General features: G+C 39.0%; 1 protein-coding gene across 2 annotated transcripts in view; it reads left to right on the top strand.

The window, feature by feature from the left end:
• AHR (aryl hydrocarbon receptor) overlaps positions 1 to 22,478 on the top strand; it is a 65,964-nt gene that overhangs the window by 606 nt on the left and 42,880 nt on the right. For both annotated transcript variants that reach the window (XM_083376947.1, XM_083376948.1), the window contains exons 2-3: positions 110 to 238; positions 18,492 to 18,679. In XM_083376947.1, the coding sequence (XP_083233073.1) occupies positions 183 to 238; positions 18,492 to 18,679 (244 nt within the window). In that variant the 5' untranslated portion in view covers positions 110 to 182. The remainder of the gene's footprint in view (positions 1 to 109; positions 239 to 18,491; positions 18,680 to 22,478) is intronic.

The following is a 22,478-nucleotide window of genomic DNA, read 5'->3' as shown; positions in this document are numbered from 1 at the left end:
CAAGCAGCGGGTGGAGCCGGGGCTCGCTTCGCCGAAAAAGCCCCCTCAAAGCCGTCGCTGTCTGGCACAGTGCCCGGAGCTTTCTTTTCCTTTGCCTTTCCGTTTGTAGCCAGGAGTGAACACTCAAAAGTCTCTGCCGAAAACCCTGGTGGCCGAAGAGGAGCCGTGGCGTGGGCGTCAGGATGAATCCCAATGTCACCTACGCCAGCCGCAAGCGGCGGAAACCCGTGCAGAAGATGTAAGGGGAATGTTTTGTCTGGGCGCTTAAGGAAGGAAGTCTTCGGGAGAGGAGGGGGAGGAGAAGGAGGGGAAGGGGAGGTGGACGGGCGCAATGTCTGGCATGTTTTCGCTGCGCATTTGGGCTCTGGCCTCTCCCCTCCTTTACGAAGTGACACCTCTGACCCACTGCGGTGTCCGTTGAAACGTGTGGTGTCGCTCTCCTTGCCTCTTTAGCACTTCTTTCCATACTTGCAGCTTTGAATTTTACTTGATGCCTCTGTCTCTTTTGCGTGCTTCGGGCTTTTAAGGGGACCCCAGGAGCATTCAGGGTTGCAGGCCTCATTCCGCTGTACCCTCCTAATCCCATCTTTAAAAAGCAACAGAAACCCGGGCCGTGCTTTCTAAAAGCAAGCGACCCTCCCCGCCAAGAGTTTTCGGTGGCCTGAATAAGAGCTTTGCGCAATCTCTACTCATCACCTCCTCCCCCCTCCCTCCCTCAGTCGCTTCTAGGAACTCCTGGGATGTTTGTAAATAATTAATAAGCGACTGTTTTCGGGCTGTATAAAAAGTTTGCTTTTAAGTCATGGAACATTGATGAATATATTTTTTAAAGAAAGGAATACTGAGGCCTGGTATTGCTATTTAGTCTATAGTAAAAGGTAGCATTTTAAACATGTCCAGAGGCTTCTTAAAAATATGTGGATTTAGACTTGGATACAGGTTGTTGGACTGAGGATAGCTGCAGTTCGAGCCTCAATTCAAGGCCCTGATTTTATGTGGCTCTATAAAAGCCAGGTAGCTGATTAAGGTCAGAAGAAACCTGACAAGTGAGAAAGGATGAAGTCATGTCTTTTAAATCACTTGGCTGGGTTTTCTAATTAAGAATTTGAGATATTTTAAATAATTACTGAAATTTTAAATAACTTTAATTACTGAAAGTCTATGGCTGTTAATACAACTTTTTGCTAAAGTTGGCTGTGGGCCCTGATTGTTGTTATGTAATAGATTGCACTAATGCAGAGTGCATTTGGGCCACAGTTTAGTATACATGTGCAAAAAGCTAGTGTGTGTGCAGGCTATAAACTAAATTGCTGGGTTTCTCTGATTAATATTCACTCTACATCAGAACATTTCAAGTTTTCATTTATGCAGTTTTGATGTTATTCTTCTACCTTTTAAAATATTGAACAAATATAAGTACAGGTAGTCCTCAATTTACGACCACAATTGAGCCCAGAATTTATGTTGCTGAGAAGTTGATTAAGTGAGTTTTGTCCCATTTTATGACTTTTTGCCACATTTGTTAAGTGAATCACTGCAGTTGTTAAATTAGTAACAGGGTTGTTAAGTAAATCTGGCTTCCCCATTGACATTGGTTGTCAGAAGGTCGCAAAATATGGTCACATGATCCTGGGACAATGCAACTGTCATAAATATGAACCAGTTGTCAACCATCCAAATGTAAGTAACGTGGCCATGGGGATGTTGCAATGGTCTTAGTGTGAAAAATGGTCATAAGTCACTTTTTTCAGTAACATTGTAACTTCAAACAGTCACTAAACGAACTGTTGTAAGTTGAGAACTACGGTAACTTTATAGCAACGGATGTCTTATTTTTGCAAATGGTCAACTATTGAAATCAGATTGAAAGAAGGGTAACACGGGTAGTCCTTGCCTTACAATAGTTTGTTTAGTGAATTTCACCAGCTATTCTACAAACATGGATGAACTAAAACCCTTGGCACTGATCTCAACCTTTTGAAAAGCTCTAGATGATTTTTGTTCTGAAATTCAAAGAGATCTACATAGCCCTACATTCGTAGTCATACAATAGCTAGTTCTGTTTTTTGATCTAATAATACAGGTAGTTCTTGAATTACAACAGTTCGTTTAGTGATTGTTCAAAGTTACAATGACACTGAAAAAAGTGAATAATGATCATTTTCACACTTAACAAATGTTGCAGCAACCCCATGACCACGTGGTCAAAATTCAACCATTTGACAACTGACTTATGATAATTGCATTGTTTCTGGGGTCATGTGATCACCTTTTGCAACCTTCGGACAAGCAAGGTCAATGCGGAAGTTAGATTCACTTAACAACCCTGTTACCAATTTAACAACTGCAGTGATTCACTTCACTGTGTAAGAAAGAAACTGGGGCAAAACTCACTTAAACAGTCTCACTAAACAATAGAAATTTTGGGCTCAATTGTGGTCATAAGCAGAGGACTATCTGTAATGCAGCAAATCTATTTTAAAAATTGTCTGTTTTAACATTTGCTAAATTTGGAGTGGGCCTCACAACTAGCAATTGCTTGGATAAGTCATGTAATTTTCTTTACAGGATTTCAAAAGTGGTTTGTTATTGCCTGCTTCTGGGGCTGAAAGAGAGTTACTGGCTCAAGGTCTTCTAGGCAGAATTAGAATTCAGTTTCCTAATTACAGTTAGTCCTCAACTTACAACAGTTCATTTAGTAACCAAAGTTACAATGGCACTAAAATGTGACTTATGACTGTTTTTCAAAGTTACGACCTTTGTAGCATCCCTATTATGTGATCAAAATTTGGATGCTTGAGAACTGGTTCATATTTATGACCGTTGCTGTGTCCCAGGGTCATGTGATCACCTTTTGTGACCTGATAAGCAAAGTCAATGGGAAGCCAGATTCACTTAACAACTGGGTTATTAACTTATCAATTGCAGTGATTCACTTAACAACTGTGGCAAGAAAGGTCATAAAATAGGGCAAAACTCTCACTTAAAAACAGATTAATACTGGGGTTCAGTTGTGGTCCTAAGTTGAGGACTACCTATATTACAAAGCCACAATAAGTATTAATTGTAGGGGAAAACCTCTTGGGGGCTACCTGTACTAGTCTGATGCATTAACTACTACACCATACTGGGTCCCTGCAATACTTACATCTGGTTTTAAGAAAGTTATTTTATGAAATCGTAGATGATCTAGGTGTTCATATCAGGAAAGTGTATTGAAAAATCACTTAAAGCAAAATTAAATAACATTAATTTCTGTACAATTATATATAAAAAGATTATGGCATTGGGATTTTAAAAAAATGTTAATGAAAGCTTAAATTCTTAAATACTCCACTGAAATTAGTAAAGTTAATGTCATCATTGATTTGGATTTTAGGTCAAGTGCTAAGATTATTTTCATTTAACTTGAAATAATCTTAGCATTCAACTTTAATTCAAATAATGCATGAAATTTATTTTGATAATTTGATAATCTGATAATGTCAGATATGACAATTGTTTTTGGTATTACTAAATTACTAATGTGTTTATCTAAATAGAACTGATGATGAAATATTCATTAGCATAATTATATTGTGTCTACTGATTTTTCCCAAAGATTACCATGAAAGATTATTGGTAGTTCTTGTCTTACAACCTTTCATTTAGTAACATTTTCAAGTTGTAAGGGCACTGAAAAAAGACATTGCATCACAGCAGTGTCCCTGTGGTCACATGATCACAACTGGGCACTTGGCCACCAGCATGTGCTTATGATTGCAGTATACTAGAGCATTGTAATCACCATTTGCAACCTTCCTTAAGGAAATTCTGGCAAGCAGAGTTGATGGGGAAGCCAGATTCACTTAACAACTGCTACTTCATGTAATAGCTCTAGTGAAAATTTTATATTGGTACAGTCACATGATAGATGACCTCCAATGTCCCTTCCATCATCATCATCACTGTCATCATCATCATCATCATCATCATCATCATCATTATTATTATTATTATTATTATTATTATTATTATTATTATTCAATAAACACATCACTTAACAATGGAAGTTACAGTGCCAACTGTGGTCATATGTCAAGGACCATAAGTACAATAGGTTGAGATCTATACTAATTTGCCAGTTTCATAGTGGATTTAAACTTATTGTTACAGAATTCTGATTTATGTGTTTTAATTGTAAGCTTTCCTATCAGAACTGGACAAATGTAATTGACAAAAATCTAATTGTATACTTTCTAGTTCTTGTTTATCTATGTCACGATCAAACTTTAAATGGCCAGAATGAAACCACTTTCTTGGTGTTGTCATTGGCCAAAAATAAGTCATTATTAATACAGGTAGTTCTCAACTTATGATCACAATTAAGCACAAAATGTATGTTGTTAAGTGAGAAATTTGTTAAATGAGTTTTGCCCCATTTTACGACTTTTCTCACCACATTTGTTAAGTGAATCTTGCAGTTCTTAAATTAGTAACATGATTGTTAAGTGAATTTGGTTTCCCAACTGACTTTGTTAGAAGGTTGGAAAAGAGGATCACGTGACTCCAGGACATCACAACCATCATAAACTTGAGTCAGTTGTCAAGCTTCCAAATGTAAACCATGTAACAATGGGGATGCTGCAATGGTCATAATTGTGAAAAATAGCAATAGCACTTAGATTTATATACTGCTTCACAGTGCTTTACAGCCCTCTCTAAGCTATTTACAGAGTCAGCATATTGCCCCCAACAATCTGGGTCCTCATTTTACTGACCTCGGAAAGACCTTAATCCAGTGAGACTCAACAGAATTAGCCTGCAATACTGCATTCTAATCACGGCACCACCAGGGTCATAAAAGTCGCATTTTTTCACTGCTGTTGTAACTTTGAACTGTCACTAAATGAACTGTTGTAAGTCATGGATGACCTGTACATATTTCTCATAGTAGCTGACATAGCAGCAGATGGCCTAGGCCACGGGCCGGCAACCCGCGGCTCCGGAGCCGCATGCGGCTCTTTAAGCCATCTCCTGTGGCTCCCAGTCCTCCTCTGCCATTCTGGAAAAAAAGTGGGAGTAAAAAAGTCCCATTGAGAGAATGGGGTGGCGGAGGTTTGGGGAGCTGCGTGCGCAGCTCTCCAAACCTCCACCACTCCGTTTGGAAAGCTGCTGCCTTCGTCCATGTTTGACGAAGGCAGCAGCTCTTCAAACCTCCACTGCCCTGTTTGGAGAGCTGCTGCCTTCGTCCATGTTTGACAAGGCTGTATCTCTCCAAACGGGCGGCGACGGTTTGGAGACCTGCGTGCACAGCTCCACCGCCACCTCTGCAAGCCTCCACCGAGAGAATGGGGCGGTGGAGGCTTGCCGCCCATTTACTCGGGGGAGACTTCTTTCGGGGGATCCAGCCTTTGCCTCCCCTGGATCCTCCAAAAGAAGTCTCTGCCGAGAGAATGGACGGCAAGCCTCCACTGCCCCATTCTCTCGACAGAGTGCTCCACCGCCCCATTCTCTCGTCTCAGTGGAAACTTCTTTCAGGGGATCCAGCCTCTGTCGCCCCCTTCTCTCAGCTGGGCTCTGCTGAGACGAGAGAATGGGGCGGCAAGCCGCCGAGAGAATGGGGCGGTGGAGTGCTCCGCTGAGAGAATGGGGTGGTGGAGGCTTGCCGCCCATTCTCTCAGCGGAGACTTCTTTCGGGGGATCCAGCCTCTGCCGCCCCCTTCTCTCAGCTGCCCAGGCAGCTGAGAGAAGGGGGTGGCAGAGGCTGGATCCCCCGAAAGAAGTCTCCGCCAAAACGAAAGAATGGAGTGGTGGAAGCTTGCCGCCCATTCTCTCGGCAGAGACTTCTTTCAGGGGATCCAGATTCTGCCGCGCCGCACCGAGAGAACAGCAAGCCACCCCATTCTCTCGGCGGAGCGCTCCACCGCCCCATTCTCTCGGCGGCTTGCCACCCCGTTCTCTCGTCTTGGTGGAGACTTCTTTTGGGGTGGCAAGCCGCCGAGAGAATGGGGCGGTGGAGCGCTCCACCAAGAGAATGGGGCGGCTTGCTGTTCTCGGCGTGGCAGAGGCTGGATCCCCCAAAAGAAGTCACCACCGAGAGAATGGGCGGCAAGCCTCCACCGCCCCATTCTCTCGGCGGCGCGCTCCACTACCCCATTCTCTCGGCAGCTTGCCACCTTGTTCTCTCGTCTCAGCAGAGACTTCTTTCAGGGGATCCAGCCTCCGCCGCTCCATTCTCTTGGCGGAGACTTGCAGAGCTACTACCTTCGGCTGCTTTTCTTTCAGGGCATCCAGCTGTTGAGAGAAGGGGGCGGCAGAGACTGGATCCCCCGAAAGAAAAGTAGCCGAAAGCAAGCTGAAACAGAGAGGAGACTGCAAGAAGGGCGAGATCAGCGCGGGCTGAGAAACGCTGATCTCGTGTTCCTGGCAATCTCCCTCAATTTCCACTTGTGAAGTTCGGGGCTGGCCTTACGGAGTTGCCAGAGCTCCCGGGAGGACGCATACACCCGGCCGCTGATCAGTCTCTTGTTTTGTGCATTCGTGCACATGCATACTATTTTTTGCGGCTCCCAGTTTTTTCTTTTGTGAGGGAACCGGTTCCGAGTGGCTCTTTCACTGTTTCAGCTTGCCGACCCCTGGCCTCGGCTCTGTGTCTCTCCACAATCACATAGCGTGCTATTATCTACTAAGGAGCCTCCACTTGGAACATATTGGTTTTACATTTAGGCATTCCAACTCTCAGCTGGTTCAGGGTCCCTTAGAACAAGGTCAGATCCTTCAGCTATATTCTCCTTTATTCCTTGTTCGATGGTCTTCTTCCTCTATCTTTTAATAAGATTTTGTTCTTCTGTGCCCTCAAGGTTGTTCGTTCTTGCCACAAAGCTGCTAGATCTGTGGGCTTGGGACACATGTCCATTCAGAGGATGCCGAAAATCATTCTCTTGCTTAGTTGTCTTCTCATCTGCTACTATTCTTTAAAGTCAGTTTGGTCTAGTGGTTATGGCATCAGACTAGAAACGAGCCCATGAGTTCTAGTCCTGTCTTAGCCATGAAAGCCAGCTGGGTGACTTTAAGCTAGTCACTCTCACGTTACAAGATTACTGTTCTGGGGGAAAAAATGGGAGGAGAAATGATAATAAGTATGTTCATCGCCTTAAGTTATTTATAAAAATAATGAAAGGGAAATATAAATAAATAAATTCTTAAAGTAGTAACATAAATACACTGAGATCAAATGTTTAGCATAGTTGGCCTCTGTAGTGCAAAAATTCAAACGCTATTTATTTTTCACATTCAAAATAGTTTGATCAGTATACTCCATATCTGACTGCAATATGATAGTGTCTGTGCTTATACAGCTGCCTTAAGAGGTGAGGCATATTATATACTAGTTTCTGGGCTTTATGTAAAAGTAGTACACACCCATAAATGAACAACTATGTTCCCAGAGTTTACTGGTGACGTTTGTTATGCAATATTTACTATTAGGTAATATGGTTTGTTCTGTAAATAATAATGGACTCACTGGTACGCAACTAGATTTTAAAATGTTAACTTGTTCAATTATTTTCTAGCATAACATAATTATCTTTAAAAAGTTACTAGAAAATTGTGTTTTTTTGTTGGCTATTCACTTTTTCATATGAAAACTTCCAAACAGGATATATTTGCAATACAATCCTGAAATGAATAAGATGTTTACAGCCAAGCTGAGCAAATACGTATTTCAACACTTTAATAGAGAACTGATTTTGACATAAAAATGCCATTCCACCAACTTCTTTTCTTTACATAGAATTAAAATTGACAGGAACATATTCCGATTTTATTATTGCATATAGGTCAATAGATGCCGCCATGCCATATAAACATATTAACAATGCAAAACAAGGGATAAATGACTTTCTCTGCCTTTTCTGCAAACAACATTCTTTAGTTACTAAAATTGATGTTCGGATTGTTTTTGAAGCAGCTAGAAGTTTTATGCAATACCCTGCCTGCCCCAGTGGTGGGATTCAAATATGTGAACAACTGGTTTTCTGTGTGGATGCTGCTTCTAGTCCAGCCTCCTTTTCAAGCTAGAGAACCTATACCATTTCAGACAAGTGACTGTCTAGTGTCTTCTTAAAAACCTCCAGTGATGGAGCATCCACTATTTCTGGAGGCAAGCTGTTTCACTGGTTAATTGTCCTCACTGATAGGAAGTTTCTCCTTAATTCCAGGTTGCTTCTCTCTTTGTTCAGTTTCTAAACATTGTTTCTTGTCCTGCCCTTTGGTGCTTTGGAGAATAGTTTGATGCCTTCTTTGTGGCAGCCCTTCAAACACTGGAATACTGCAGTCATGTCTCCCCTATTTCTTCTTTTCTTTAGACTAACCAAACCCAGGTCCTGCAGCCATTCTTCATATGTTTTAGTCTCCAGGCCTTTGATTATTTTACTTGCTCTTCTCTGAACTTTTTCCAAAGCCTTAACATCTTTTTTGTAGTATGGTGACCAAAAATGGTTGCAGTATTCCAGGTGTGGTCTTACTAGGGTTTTATAAAGTGGTACTAATACTCAACATGATCTTGATTCTATGCCTCTGTTTATACAACCTAGGTCTAGGATTTTATTAGCTTTTTTGGCTGCTGCTGCATACTGCTGGCTTATAGTGAAGCTATCGTCTACAAGGACTCCAAAGTCCCTCTTACAGTTACTGTTTTTGAGTCAGGTCTCGCCTTTGATTTTTCCTGCCTAAGTGCAAAACTTTGCTTTTCTCCACATTAATATTCATTTTGTTACTTAGGGCCCATTGTTCAAGTTTGTCAAGATCTTTTTGGATCCTGAGCTTGTCTTCTGGGGTGTTATCCATTCCTGCCAGTTTAGTGTTATTTGCAAATTTCATGAGTTCCTCTTCTCATCTCATCTAAGTCATAATAGTTCACTATAGTATAGTAAAATAGTATAGTATAATATAGAATAATAGTATTGTATACTTTAGTATAATAGTATAATATAGTTCATTGTACATAACTGCCATTTTGTTTCTTCATTAGCATATTGATCCAGGGAATCATTGACAAAATAATAAAGCTTCTAAGTTTGTGTATGTGCTACTGTTAACTGTATGTGAAGCACACTTTGAGATTATTACAAATTTCTTTTGTATCTTTTCTTTGAATATGTCATTTTTAGACTATAAATGGCTATTATGGGACAAATTTGTTCTGTAGAATATACCGTAAAATACTTTTAGGGCATAAAGCATCACTTTATATCCTTAACTGTATATGTTATGAATGAGAAGAAAAGCTATTTGGTATCTTTCCTTTGAACTTTGCCTAAGTGTACCAGCTTCTATAGTTCTGATAAACTATATATCTTTAGAAGCCAATGAGTCTTGCTGATAATACTGTGATCAAAGAATTATAATTGGCTTAATTAGGAGATTTGTTGTCTGCAGTAACCTAGTATCTTATGATAAAGACCTGAGAAGGTAATATGATTGGATGATGCATGAGAATCTGGAAGTGTATTTTTATTTTTCTCCTTTTCTAATTTGATCAATCTAATTGAGGTGGCCACATCTGGAAATTCTGCTCCTAACAATTCTACCCAAGCTGTTGTTTTGCTCAGATTTCCTTGATGTAGATTTGAAAATGTTATGTGGTTTCCTCTTCATTCCCATATGGATTTTCATGAACATATTTAATATGGTAATTTTAAGACAACATTCTATAACAATAGAATATTTAAATGTTTACTTTGGGAAGCAAATCATTTAAAAAGAAAGATAGCTTTTATTGTTTAATTTGACTTCAGTTTTTTAAAGTTTCTTTTTATTTTCCATTAAGGGACATCTGAATGTATGTATGTATTTGATTTATATCCTACCTGTCATTTAGAGTCTGAAGGTACCATAAGCTTAAGAATATCATCAGCATATTGATAATATCTAATTCCTTGCACAGGTGTAAGCCCTGTGAAATAGTCCAGACATGAAACACAACCAGGATTACTAGCTCTATTTGTTATTATAGAGATATTAACAGAATCTTGCACAACTGAAAGTATTTTTTCCTTTCCTAGGAAGGGACACTTTTAAAATGTTTCCTACACCCTCCTACTTATATGAGATGAGATATCTTTTACATGCCATTTGAATAGTTTGTGTCTGTGGCTCCTATTTCCTAAGATCATTCCCATATACCATTACAACAGGACATCTCCATCCAGCAGCTTCATATAGTTGTTAATTAGGACTGAAAAAAGAGTAACCTCTGAGGTTACAATGCATTGGCTCAGCATTAAACCTGTGCTCTTCACCAACACCAACTAGGACTGACCCTAGAACAGACATGTCAAACTCACGAAGTCACATGACATCGCGCAAGGTAGGTTTGCCATTGCCGGCAATGGGGTGGGCGTGGCTTCTGGATGACGCATCCGGCCTGTGGGCTGGCAGTTTGACATCCCTGCCCTAAAAGAAAGAGAATTACTACAATGTTGTGGTCTCTGTTCCCAAATCCCTAGCCAGTCCAGAAGGATTTCATGATCAATGGTATTGAAAGCCATTGAGAGATCAATGAGAGTCAGAATGTATGCATTACTATCATCCTGATCCTACCAGCGATCATCCACAAATACAATTATTGTCATCTTGTGCAAAATGACCCCTTATAGATAGTGCTCATTTAATGATGGTATTTGGGACTGGAAATTTGATTGCTAAACAATGCAATTGTAAATAAAAGAATTGCACAATTGCATTTCTAGTTGCTATTGTTTAGTGAATTACGGTGTGTTGTTAAGTGAGGATTTCACATGACCATGGCTTATGACATCCTGCTTGCTTCCCTATTGATTTTTCTTTTGGGAAGCTGGCAGGGAAGGTTGCATATAGTGATCACATGACCCTGGGAACTGCTCAATGGCTTTAAATTAGTGGATTGATCATTAGTCCCCTTTACTCAGCATAATAGTCACTTTAAATAAACAAGTAGTTATTGAGAGAGGATTACCTGTAACTTTAAATTTTTATGCTGTTGTCTAATGGCTAAATAAAATGGAAACTCTCTTTTCTATCACAAGACATATAGATAACAGATATATTTTGAAATACTTTGAAATTTAATTTTGTACTACCTTTATAAATATTTTGGTAATTCACTCTAAAACATAAACTTAATATAAAAATACATAAATCTTACTTATTACAATCTCATGAATACAAATTTTAATTTACTAAACATGGCATTTGGCATAAAAACATTTCTTTTTATTTTCAATGCTTAATCTTTTAAAAGTAACCATGGTCAGAATTTAGAGCAATAATACCCATAGGTTTTTAATGATAATGTTTTAAACATTTTAAATCTGGTTGGTGATTCAATTACAAGAGATGTAAATTTAGGAAAGGACACAGAGGTTTTGAAAGAGGTCAGGTGTCTTCCAGGTGCTACTGCCAGTAGGGGACAAGAAGCATATTTCTAAAATAATCAAGAATGCCAGCAATGACTGTGATGTGGAGGCTATTGTACATCTCGGCACTAATGATCTGTCCCAAAAAGATGTACCCTCTGTGCAGAATGATTTCCAGAGCTTGGGGCAGGAACTTAGCAGAATAGGCTGTAGGCTTACTTTTTCAGAGGTTTTACCATTGTATAAGGAGCAAAATGGAAAAGGCCAGCGTATAGCAGAATTTAATATGTGGCTAAAGGAGTGGTGTAAAGGAGAAGGCTTTGGTTATATTAGTCACAATGTCTGTAGCTGGTCCAATGAAAAAATGTATAAAAGAGATGGTCTGCATCCATCCAAGAAAGGGACTGAGTTACTTGGCAATAAAATCACAGCTTTTTTGGAGGAACATTTAAACTAAATAATGGGGATAGTGAGTTAATTGATACAGAACATCACTGTCCCCGGCAATCTTTGAAAATAGGGGAAGCCAGGCGCCACACAAGTTATGCAGCAAGTAAACACAGGGTCAGTCATAAAGGACTCAAATGTCTATACACTATTGCACAGAGTATGAACAGTAAGCAGGGTGAACTAGAAATTCAGGTAAATGAGGGCAGATATATTGTTGCCATTACGGAAACATGGTGGGACGAAACCTACAAATGGAACACACAGCTAGAGGTATTTAAACTATTTAAAAGAAACAGACTAAACAAAAGAGGAGGAGGAGTTGCTCTATATATAAGAAATAACTTTATCTCTACAGAAATAGAGCACAACAATGACGAAAACTGTAAACTTGAAAGCATTTGGGTCAATATAAAAGGGGGAAAAATGACATTGCCATAGGTGTATACTATAGGCCACCCAACCAAGCAGAGGAAATAGATGAACTTTTTGCTAGTCAGCTAACTAAGGTATGTAAGAAGCACATCACAATAGTAATGGGGGACTTTAATTACCCTGATATCAACTGGGAGACAAACTGTGCACCAAGTGGAAGATCAAACAGATTCCTGACAAACCTAGCAGACAACTTTCTCTCCCAAAAAGTAGAGAAGGGAACTACGGGATTAGCCATATTGGATTTAATTCTCACAAACAGAGATGAAATGATAGAAGGTGTCGAAGCCACAGGAACCTTGGGAGGAAGTGATCATGCAATATTGGAATTCAACATTCTGGAGGCACAAGCAATAGAACACAGGCAAACTAGAGTCTTGGATTTTAAAAGAGCTAATTTCAATAAACTTAGAGAGACCATGGGAAGAATTCCATGGATGAGAATCCTAAAGGGGAAAACGACTCAAGAAGCTTGGGAAATTTTGAAAAGTGAGATAATAAAGACCCAGTCTAGTACAATACCAACAAAGAAGAAAAATAACAGCTCTCAAAAGAAACCAGCATGGCTGCATAAAGAACTCTCTGATAAATTGAAAGATAAAAAGGACAAGTATAAGAATTGGAAAGAGGGGCACATAACTAAGGCAGAATATCAGCAAATAGCCCGTGACTGCAAAGATGAAGTGAGAAAGCAGAACTATTTAATTCGTTTTTTGCATCTGTCTTTACACAAAGGGGAAAAAAACAGACCAATCTATCAAAAATAGTGCCATAAAAACAGAATAGAAACACTAGATAGGCAAGAAAATGGTAAGTGAGCACCTGTCCAGCCTAGACGAGTTCAAATCACCAGGACCAGATGGATTACACCCCAAAGTTCTCAAGGAACTGGCAGACGTGATCTCAGAACCACTGAACTATATTTTTCAAAGATCCTGGAGCACTGGGGAACTACCAGAGGACTGGAAGAGAGCTGATGTAGTTCCCATCTTCAAAAAAGGGGAAAAAAATAGATCCAGGAAACTACAGACCTATCAGCCTGACCTCAATACCTGGGAAGATTCTGGAAAAGATAATCAAGCAACAAATCAGCAAACACCTTGATGCGAACAAAGTCATCACTAAAAGTCAACATGGGTTTGTCAAAAACAGATCATGCCAGACAAAACTTATTACATTCTTTGAGCAAAGTAGTGGACCAGAGGAATGCTGTAGATATAATTTACTTGGACTTCAGTAAGACATTTGATAAAGTAGATCACAACCTACTACTTGATAAGATAGAAAAATGTGGGTTAGATAGCATTACCACCAGATGGATTCGTAGCTGGCTGACAGGCCGTACTCAGCGTGTGGTCCTCAATGGAACCGCATCTACGTGGAAGGAAGTGTGTAGTGGGGTGCCCCAGGGCTCTGTTCTGGGCCCAGTGCTCTTCAATATCTTCATTAATGATTTGGATGAGGGGATAGATGGGGAACTCATCAAATTTGCAGACGACACCAAGCTGGCAGGAATAGCCGACACTCCAGAAGATAGGCTTAAGATACAGAAGGATCTGGACAGACTCGAACACGGCACTATCTAAGAAAATGAAATTCAATGGTGAAAAAAGTAAGGTTCTACATTTAGGCAGGAAAAATCAAATGTATAGGTTTAGTATAGGTAGTACCTTGCTCAATAGTAGTAACTGTGAGAGGGATCTCGGAGTCTTAGTAGACAATCACTTCAATATGAGCCAGCAGTGTGCTGCAGCTGCCAAAAAAGCCAACACAGTGCTAGGCTGCATTAACAGAGGGATAGAATCAAGATCAAGTGAAGTACTAATACCACTTTACAATGCTTTGGTAAGGCCACACCTGGAATACTGCATCCAGTTTTGGTCACCACGATGTAAAAAAGATGTCGAGACTCTAGAAAGGGTACAGAGAAGAGCAACAAAGATGATTAAGGGGCTGGAGGCTAAAACATATAGGGAACGGTTGCTGGGATTGGGTATGTGTAGTTTAATGAAGAGAAGGGTGAGGGGTGACATGATAGCAGTGTTCCAATATCTCAGGGGCTACCACAAAGGAGGGAGTCAAGCTATTTTCCAAAGCACCAGAAAGCAGGACAAGAAGCAATGGATGGAAACTAGTCAAGGAGAGAAGCAACCTAGAACTAAGGAGAAACTTCCTGACAGTTAGAACAATTAACCAGTGGAACAACCTGCCTCCAGAGGTGGTGAATGCTCCAACACTGGAGGTTTTTAAGAAGAGACTGGGCAGCCATTTGTCTGAAATGGTATAAGGTTTCCTGCCTGAGCAGGGGGTTGGACTAGATGACCGCCAAGGTCCCTTCCAACTTTATTATTATTATTATTATTATTATTATTATTATTATTATTATTATTATTATTATTATTATTAAACATCCTTCTATAGTTACACCAGCTGACTAGTTTTTGTACAAGTTGCTGAGTGTATATGTTTATGTGTTGAATTGTTGTTGTTAGCTGCGAAGTCGTGTCCGACCCATCGCGACCCTATGGACAACGTTCCTCCAGGCCTTCCTGTCCTTTACCATCTTCTGGAGTCCATGTAAGCTCACGCCTACTGCTTCAGTGACTCCATCCAGCCACCTCATTCTCTGTCGTCCCTTTCTTCTCTTGCCCTCAATCTTTCCCAGCATTAGGCTCTTCTCCAGTGAGTCCTTCCTTCTCATTAGGTGGCCAAAGTATTTGAGTTTCAACTTCAGGATCTGGCCTTGTAAAGAGCAGTCAGGGTTGATCTCCTCTAGGACTGACCGGTTTGATCGCTTTGCAGTCCAAGGGACTCGCAGGAGTCTTCTCCATCACCATAGCTCAAAGGCCTCAATTCTTTGGTGCTCGGCTTTTCTTATAGTCCAACTTCAACTGTGATACTGCCTTGATTATACACACTTTTGTTGACAGGGTGATGTCTCTGCTTTTTAGTGTGCTGTCTAGATTTGTCATGGCTTTCCTCCCAAGGAGCAAGTGTCTTTTAATTTCTTGGCTACAGTCCCCATCTGCAGTGACCTTGGAGCCCAGGAAAATAAAATCTGTCACTACCTCCATTTCTTCCCCATCTATTTGCCAGGAATTGAGAGGGCCGGGTGCCATGATCTTGGTTTTCTTAATGTTAAGTTTCAACCCAAGTTTTGCACTCTCCTTCTTCACCCGCAACAAGAGGCTCTTTAGTTCTTCTTCACTTTCTGCCATTAGAGTTGTATCATCTGCATGTGTTGAATAAGTAAGTATATATGTATGTATGCATACATGCATGCATGTATGTATGTATATGAATTTGGACTTGGGTAGTATTGTGTTCTAGAGGATAGGCATAGCAATTGTAAATGCAAACATTGTACTAAATGACAATCCCTAAAAGATGGGACCTGGAGCATGCTCCTGCTGTCCAACCTAATGGAACAGGCAGAAATAATGGAATTGTGATTGTTCAGATACTTTGACCTCATGCATCATATGGCATTCTTTATAAAAGGCTATTAATTTCACCCAAATTTCTTTTAACTATTTGGTGCAACATTTCATCTTCACACAACCACTAGATAAGAGGACAAAATTTGTTTCTTGGACTATAGCAGCCAAGGTAGCTGTCGGGATTTGGAAAATTATATTTCATGTATTATGTATTATTTTTATGTATTATTGTTTGCAACAGTATTCTTGACTAAATTTTCTACAGTATTTAAATTATTTTGTTAACCTGCAGCTAGTACTGTAAGGTCTTATAATATTTATCACATTTTACCAGTTTTGTTTTTGTTTCTGACAATTGTTGCAATCTTTTTGAAACTGCAGTTAACTGTCAGTCTGCATCTTTTAAAGATTCTGAAAATACTCAATGCTGTTCAGAGAGTAAGCTGTTTTGTAAGTTAAATCTTTTGGAGAAGACTAGAGTTCTTTTTTCATCTTAACTATATTTTATTTTGACTTGTAAATCTAGCCTACTAGGACTTCACCTGTTTGTGAAAATACAAGAAGCAGAGTATTTAAGTATGAGAGAGTTAATTCTGGTAATACAATAGCTCGAGATTGTATTTGGTGATAATAGTAGTAAACTGAGATCATGGTTTTATTGAGAATAAAGCAGAAGGTGCTTCTATTTGGTAAACTCGTAGGCTGCTTTTAAAAGATTCTAGAAAAGAAGCACTGTAAGACAATAGCTCAAAAAGAAATTGTTCTTCTAGTTAAATTATAAAAGATCTTACAGAATTTTAGGTATGTTTACCACCTTGAGTTATTTATAAAAATAATAAAGGATGAATAAAATAAATAAACACTACTTTTTTCACACATAATGGGAAAAATACTAAATGAGCCATGAAATGTAAAATCAGATATGTCATCTTTAGTGTCATCTTATCTAATTACATATTATTTAAATATATTAGGACAATGACTCTTAGAATCAATGGTCCCCAATGAACTTTGAAGGTAATATGGTGGAGAAATTTGAAAGCAGGGCCTAGTTTGGTTTTGGCTTCATGATCTGACTGAAATCTTTAATTTACAGTGAACATTCAAGGAGACCTTTTCCACTGTATGATTCACTCATTTAAAAGCCTTTTTAAAAATCTAGACATTTATTTACTTTTACAGTTAAGTTTTTGTAAGCATAAGGACATATAGTTATTGTAGAAATCAGCCATGATGAAATATTTAAATTTTATCTGGAAGAGAATATACCTGATCTAGAATTCAATAGTTAGATGGGTTAAAGCTTTCTGCAATAATATAAATTTATTTGTGCCAACAAAATACATTTTCAATAAATTAGGACGAATGCCAACTACTGGTTCCATGACCCAATTATTAATCTTGTGTGGGTGGATGTTTGAAAAGCAACTATGTGCATATTATATGTTTCATCAGCTATTTATGTAACTGTGTAACTTTGGGGATTCATTTGTGCAGTTGCAAATGAAAAATATGTTTCAACAACGTAGAGACACATGCATACCTAAGACTGCGATTTAAGATTCCAATAGTTTTTACATGACAGTGCTATCTGAGGAAATTAGCAAATGAGTCTGTTTGTTTATACCATCTTATGTAAATATATTTTCAATTCTTGTATTTGTATTTGTATTAGGATTAGGATTTAAATATTATGGCTCTAATTGGATGTAAATATTATGGCTCTAATTGGATATAATAGTTACAGTAGTTATAAAAAGTCTACATGTCAGATTTTTGAGATACAAAAAAATCAGACCAGAATAAATCACCTCAGAAATTTTTACTTTTAATATAATAAATTAGCTGCACCATTCAATTGGAAAAAAAACTAAAATATTTTAGCATGACAAAAATAAATAAGAAACATATGATAATCTGGTTGCATAAGGTTCACACATTTAAACTAATCAAACAACTAAAATCAAACAACCTTTTGATTTTATTATAGTCTTATAGGATAGAAGTTTATCAGCATGGCACGTCTTGCTTTAGGAATCTTTGCCTACTCTTCCTTACAAAAGCACTTTAGATCTGTCAGATTGGAAGACCATCTCCTTTGCACAACTCTCTTCAGGTCACCCTAAAGATTTTCATTTGGATTCAGTTCTGAGCTCGACTGGGCCATCCCAAAACATTGATCTTCTGGGGAAGCCATTTTTTTGTTGATTTGGAGGTATGCTTTGGATCATTGTCATGTGAAATTTGAAATTCCTCCTCTTCTTCAGGATTTAAGCAGAGGCAGCTGAAGAAAAGTAGCCCCAAAACATAATGCTGCCACTACCATGCTTTACTGTGGAAATCCTGTACTTCTGGCAATTCAAAACCATAAACTTATCTAACTGCACTGGATCAGCATAGTTGATTATAGTCAATCCACTGTCAGTGATAATAATGTGTACCATTTTTTTAAGAAAGAATAAAAACAATTTCTCTGATAGTTATAGATGATATACACTGAAAAGACAGTTGCAAGATATTATCATTTTAAACCCAGAAGTATGATCAGAATATCCTCAAACTCTTCCCCTGCTCCCCTCCTCCTTCATCGCTTTTTAACAGCTTTCATTTTAATAGAAGAGATATCTTTGAAAACAAAAATATGTTTGGGACATACATATTTCACTGAACTTCATAGGACCACTAAGAAAATGTATATATTATTTGGGGATACTTCTGAATGATACGTTATGGGTGAAAACACACGTGTTTTAAAATGTGATCTCACTATGTCCTATTATTATGGCAGAGTAAAACCTTCCCCTCCTGAAGGAGCGAAGTCAAATCCATCAAAAAGGCATAGAGATCGATTGAATGCTGAGCTGGATCGTCTGGCTAGTCTTCTGCCATTCCCTCAGGATGTTATTGCCAAATTGGATAAACTGTCTGTGCTTAGACTGAGCGTGAGTTACCTGAGAGCCAAAAGTTTCTTTGATGGTAAGAAATTTGAATTTGTTTTCCATAATATTAATATTCTCTTTAAGTTGTCCTCTTTTTTCCTCCTCTTTTTTAAAGTTGAAACTGAAAAGAATTTGGCTGTCAATTTTTAAAAAAATTAAAGTTGTGCTCCTTTTAAAAGCTGCTGTCCTTTTAAGCAATAGTCTTAATAAGCTTTTGGCAATTTATTGATGTGCTTGTAGCATCTTACTGTCCCATGTCATTTATCTTCCTTAAGTATATGCATATATTTTTAAAAAGAACATCTTTCTGAGAGTTAGAAAGTAAATGAAAACTGACTGAGAAGGAGTTGTGTGTACAATGTTTGTGATTGTACCTTGTATAATTGCAATTGTACTTTGTATCAATGTGCTATGAAATTGTGCAAGAGATTAGAAAGGGTGTATATTGTCTCTAATTATCAACGTGAATTAAATAATAATAATAGGCCATTAGATGGGTTACATTAGAAGACAATAACCCCTGTAGAAATAGTGTTCAGAATCTGAAATAATAATTCAGTTTATTAGATTAGATTTGAGACCCCTTTCAAGATCCACTGCAGGTTTGGGCTGGAAAGATGTTTCTGGCCCTTTTCTACCCCTACATTTTACATTTCCAGGAGAACAGTCTCAGTGTGTAATTTTACAAAATGTACAGGAAAGTAAGTATGGATAACTCTCAAAAAACATAGTGACATAAATGAATCTATAGCTTTGTTAAATTTCGATCTTGTGAGTTGTGTTACCAGTGGAATTTGTTAGAATAGATAGTTTCTTGGAAACAAGTCCAAGGCAGAAGTTACATGCTAAATTAATTTGTACTGTGAAAGTGTTTGATTTTTGGTAATTCTGTAAAATTTAATTCAGTAGAATATGCTTTACAGTACAGGAATGTTGGGTAGTTGTAAAATACTGAGTTTTTCCCATCTTGTTAATTTCTTCTCAGTGCTTAGGATAATTTCGTACCAAGGACCATTCTCTACTAGAATAGGTAGAGTAGACTAGAGTATATTCAATATAAAAGGGGGGAAAATGACATTGCCATAGGCGTATACTATAGGCCACCCAACCAAACAGAGGAATTAGATGAACTTTTTGCTAGTCAGCTAACTAAGGTATGTAGGAAGCACATCACAATACTAATAGGGGACTTTACCCTGACATCAACTGGGAGACAAACTCTGCACCAAGTGGAAGATCAAACAGATTCCTGACAAACCTAGCAGACAACTTTGTCACCCAGAAAGTAGAGAAGGGAACTAGGAGATTAGCCATTTTGGATCTAATTCTCACTGAGAAGCCACAGGAACCTTGGGAGGAAGTGATCATGCAATATTGGAATTCAATATTATGGAAGCACAAGCAATAAGACAGTCAAACTAGAGTCTTGGACTTCAAGAGAGCTAATTTCAATAAACTTAGTGGCCTTGGGAAGGATTTCATGGATGAGAATCCTCAAGGGGAAAACAATTCAAGAAGCTTGGGAACTTTTGAAAAGTGAGATAATAAAGGCCTAGTGTAGCACAATACCAACGAAGAGGAAAAATAACAGCTCTCAAAAGAAACTAGCATGGCTGCATAAAGAACTCTCTGACAAATTGAAAGATAAAAAGGACAAGTATGGAAAGTGGAAAGAGGGGCACATAACAAAGTCAGAATATCAGCAAATAGCCCGTGTCTGCAAAGATGAAGTGAGGAAAGCTAAGGCTTATAATGAGCTAAGGCTTGTGACCAAAGTCAGCAATAACAAAAAAAGCTTCTTTCAACATGTAAAAAACAAGAAAAAAGTGAAGGAAATGATTGGTCCATTAGTGGGTGAAAGTGGCAAGAAGATGACAAGCAACAGGGAGAAAGCAGAACTATTTAACTCGTTTTTTGCATCTGTCTTTACACAAAGGGAAAAAAACAGACCAATCTATCAAAAATAGTGCCATAAAAACAGAATAGAAACACTAGATAGGCAAGAAAATGGTAAGTGAGCACCTGTTCAGTCTAGACGAGTTCAAATCACCAGGACCAGACGGATCACACCTCAAGGTTCTCAAGGAACTGGCAGATGTGATCTCAAAACCACTGAACTATATTTTTCAAAGATCCTGGAGTACTGGGGAACTACCAGAGGACTGGAAGAGAGCTGATGTAGTTCTCATCTTCAAAAAAGGGGGGAAAAATGGATCCAGGAAATTACAGACCTACCAGCGTGACCTCAATACCTGGAAAGATTCTGGAAAAGATAATCAAACAACGAATCAGCGAGCACCTAGACGCAAACTAAGTCATTTCTAAAAGCCAACATGAGTTTTTAAAAAACAGATCTTATTGCATTCTTTGACCAAGTGACAAAATTAGTGGATCAGAGGAATGCTGTAGATATACCGGTAATTTACTTGGACTTCAGTAAGGTATTTGATAAAGTAAATCACAACCTTCTACTTGATAAGATAGAAAAATATGGGTTAGACAGCATCACCACCAGATGGATTCATAGCTGGCTGACAGGCCGTACTCAGCACGTGGTCCTGAATGGAACCGCATCTACATGGAGGGAAGTGTGTAGTGGGGTGCCCCAGGGCTTTGTTCTGGCCCCAGTGCTCTTCAACATCTTAATCAGGGGATAGATGGGGAACTCATCAAATTTGCAGACGACACCAAGCTGGCAGGAATAGCCGACACTCCAGAAGACAGGCTTAAGATACAGGAGTATCTGGACAGACTTGAACACTGGGCACTCTCTAACAAAATGAAATTCAATGGTGAAAAAAGTAAGGTTCTACATTTAGGCAAGAAAAACCAAATGTACAGGTATAGTATAGGGCAGGGGTAGGCAACCTTGGCTCTTTTATGACTCGTGGACATCAACTCCCAGAATTCCTGAGCCAGCCATGCTGGTATAGGGGGTACCTTTTTTAAAATCCCATTTATATCCTGCCCTTCTCCGAAGACTCAAGGCGGCTTACAATCTAAAGCACAAATCAATGAGCTTAGCAATAGCCTTCATTCTATGTGTATGCCTGCTTATTAGGGCTTTCCCCCCCCCCCAAGCATTATTACAAAGTCAGCTTATTGTCCCCAACAATCTGGGTCCTCATTTTACCTACCTCGGAAGGATGGAAGGCTGAGTCAACCTTGAGCCTGGTGGGACTCAAACCTGCACTAATTGCAGGCAGCTGGTGTTACTTAAGGAGGCATTAGCCCACCGTTCCACCTTGCTCAATAGTAGTAACTGTGAGAGGGATCTTGGAGTCCTAGTGGACAATCACTTAAATATGAGCCAGCAGTGTGCTACAGCTGCAAAAAATGCCAACACAGTACTAGGGTGCATTAACAGAGGGATAGAATCAAGATCGTGTGAAGTATTAATACCACTTTACAATGCCTTGGTAAGGCCACACTTGGAATACTGCATCCAGTTTTGCTCACCATGATGTAAAAAATACGTTGAGACTCTAGAAAGGGTACAGAGAAGAGCAACAAAGATGATCAGGGGACTGGAGGCTAAAACATATAAAGAACAGTTGCTGGAATTGGGCATGTCTAGCCTAATGAAGAAAAGGACGAAGGGGGACATGATAGCAGTGTTCCAATACCTCAGGGATTGCCACAAAGAAGAGGGAGTCAAGCGCCTGAAGGCAGGATAAGAAGCAATGGATGGAAACTAACCAAAGGGAGAAGCAACCTAGAACTAAGGAGAAACTTCCTGAGAGTTAGAACAACTAACCAGTGGAACAACCTGCCTCCAGAAGTGAGGAATGCTCCAACACTGGAAGTTTTTAAGAAGAGACTGGACAGCCAGTTTC

This window comes from Vipera ursinii (assembly GCF_947247035.1).
Source record: "Vipera ursinii genome assembly, chromosome: Z".
Classification (NCBI taxonomy): Eukaryota; Metazoa; Chordata; class Lepidosauria; order Squamata; family Viperidae; genus Vipera; species Vipera ursinii.
The sequence above is the reverse complement of the archived record's forward strand: the minus strand, read 5'-3'. Positions and strand labels throughout refer to the sequence as shown.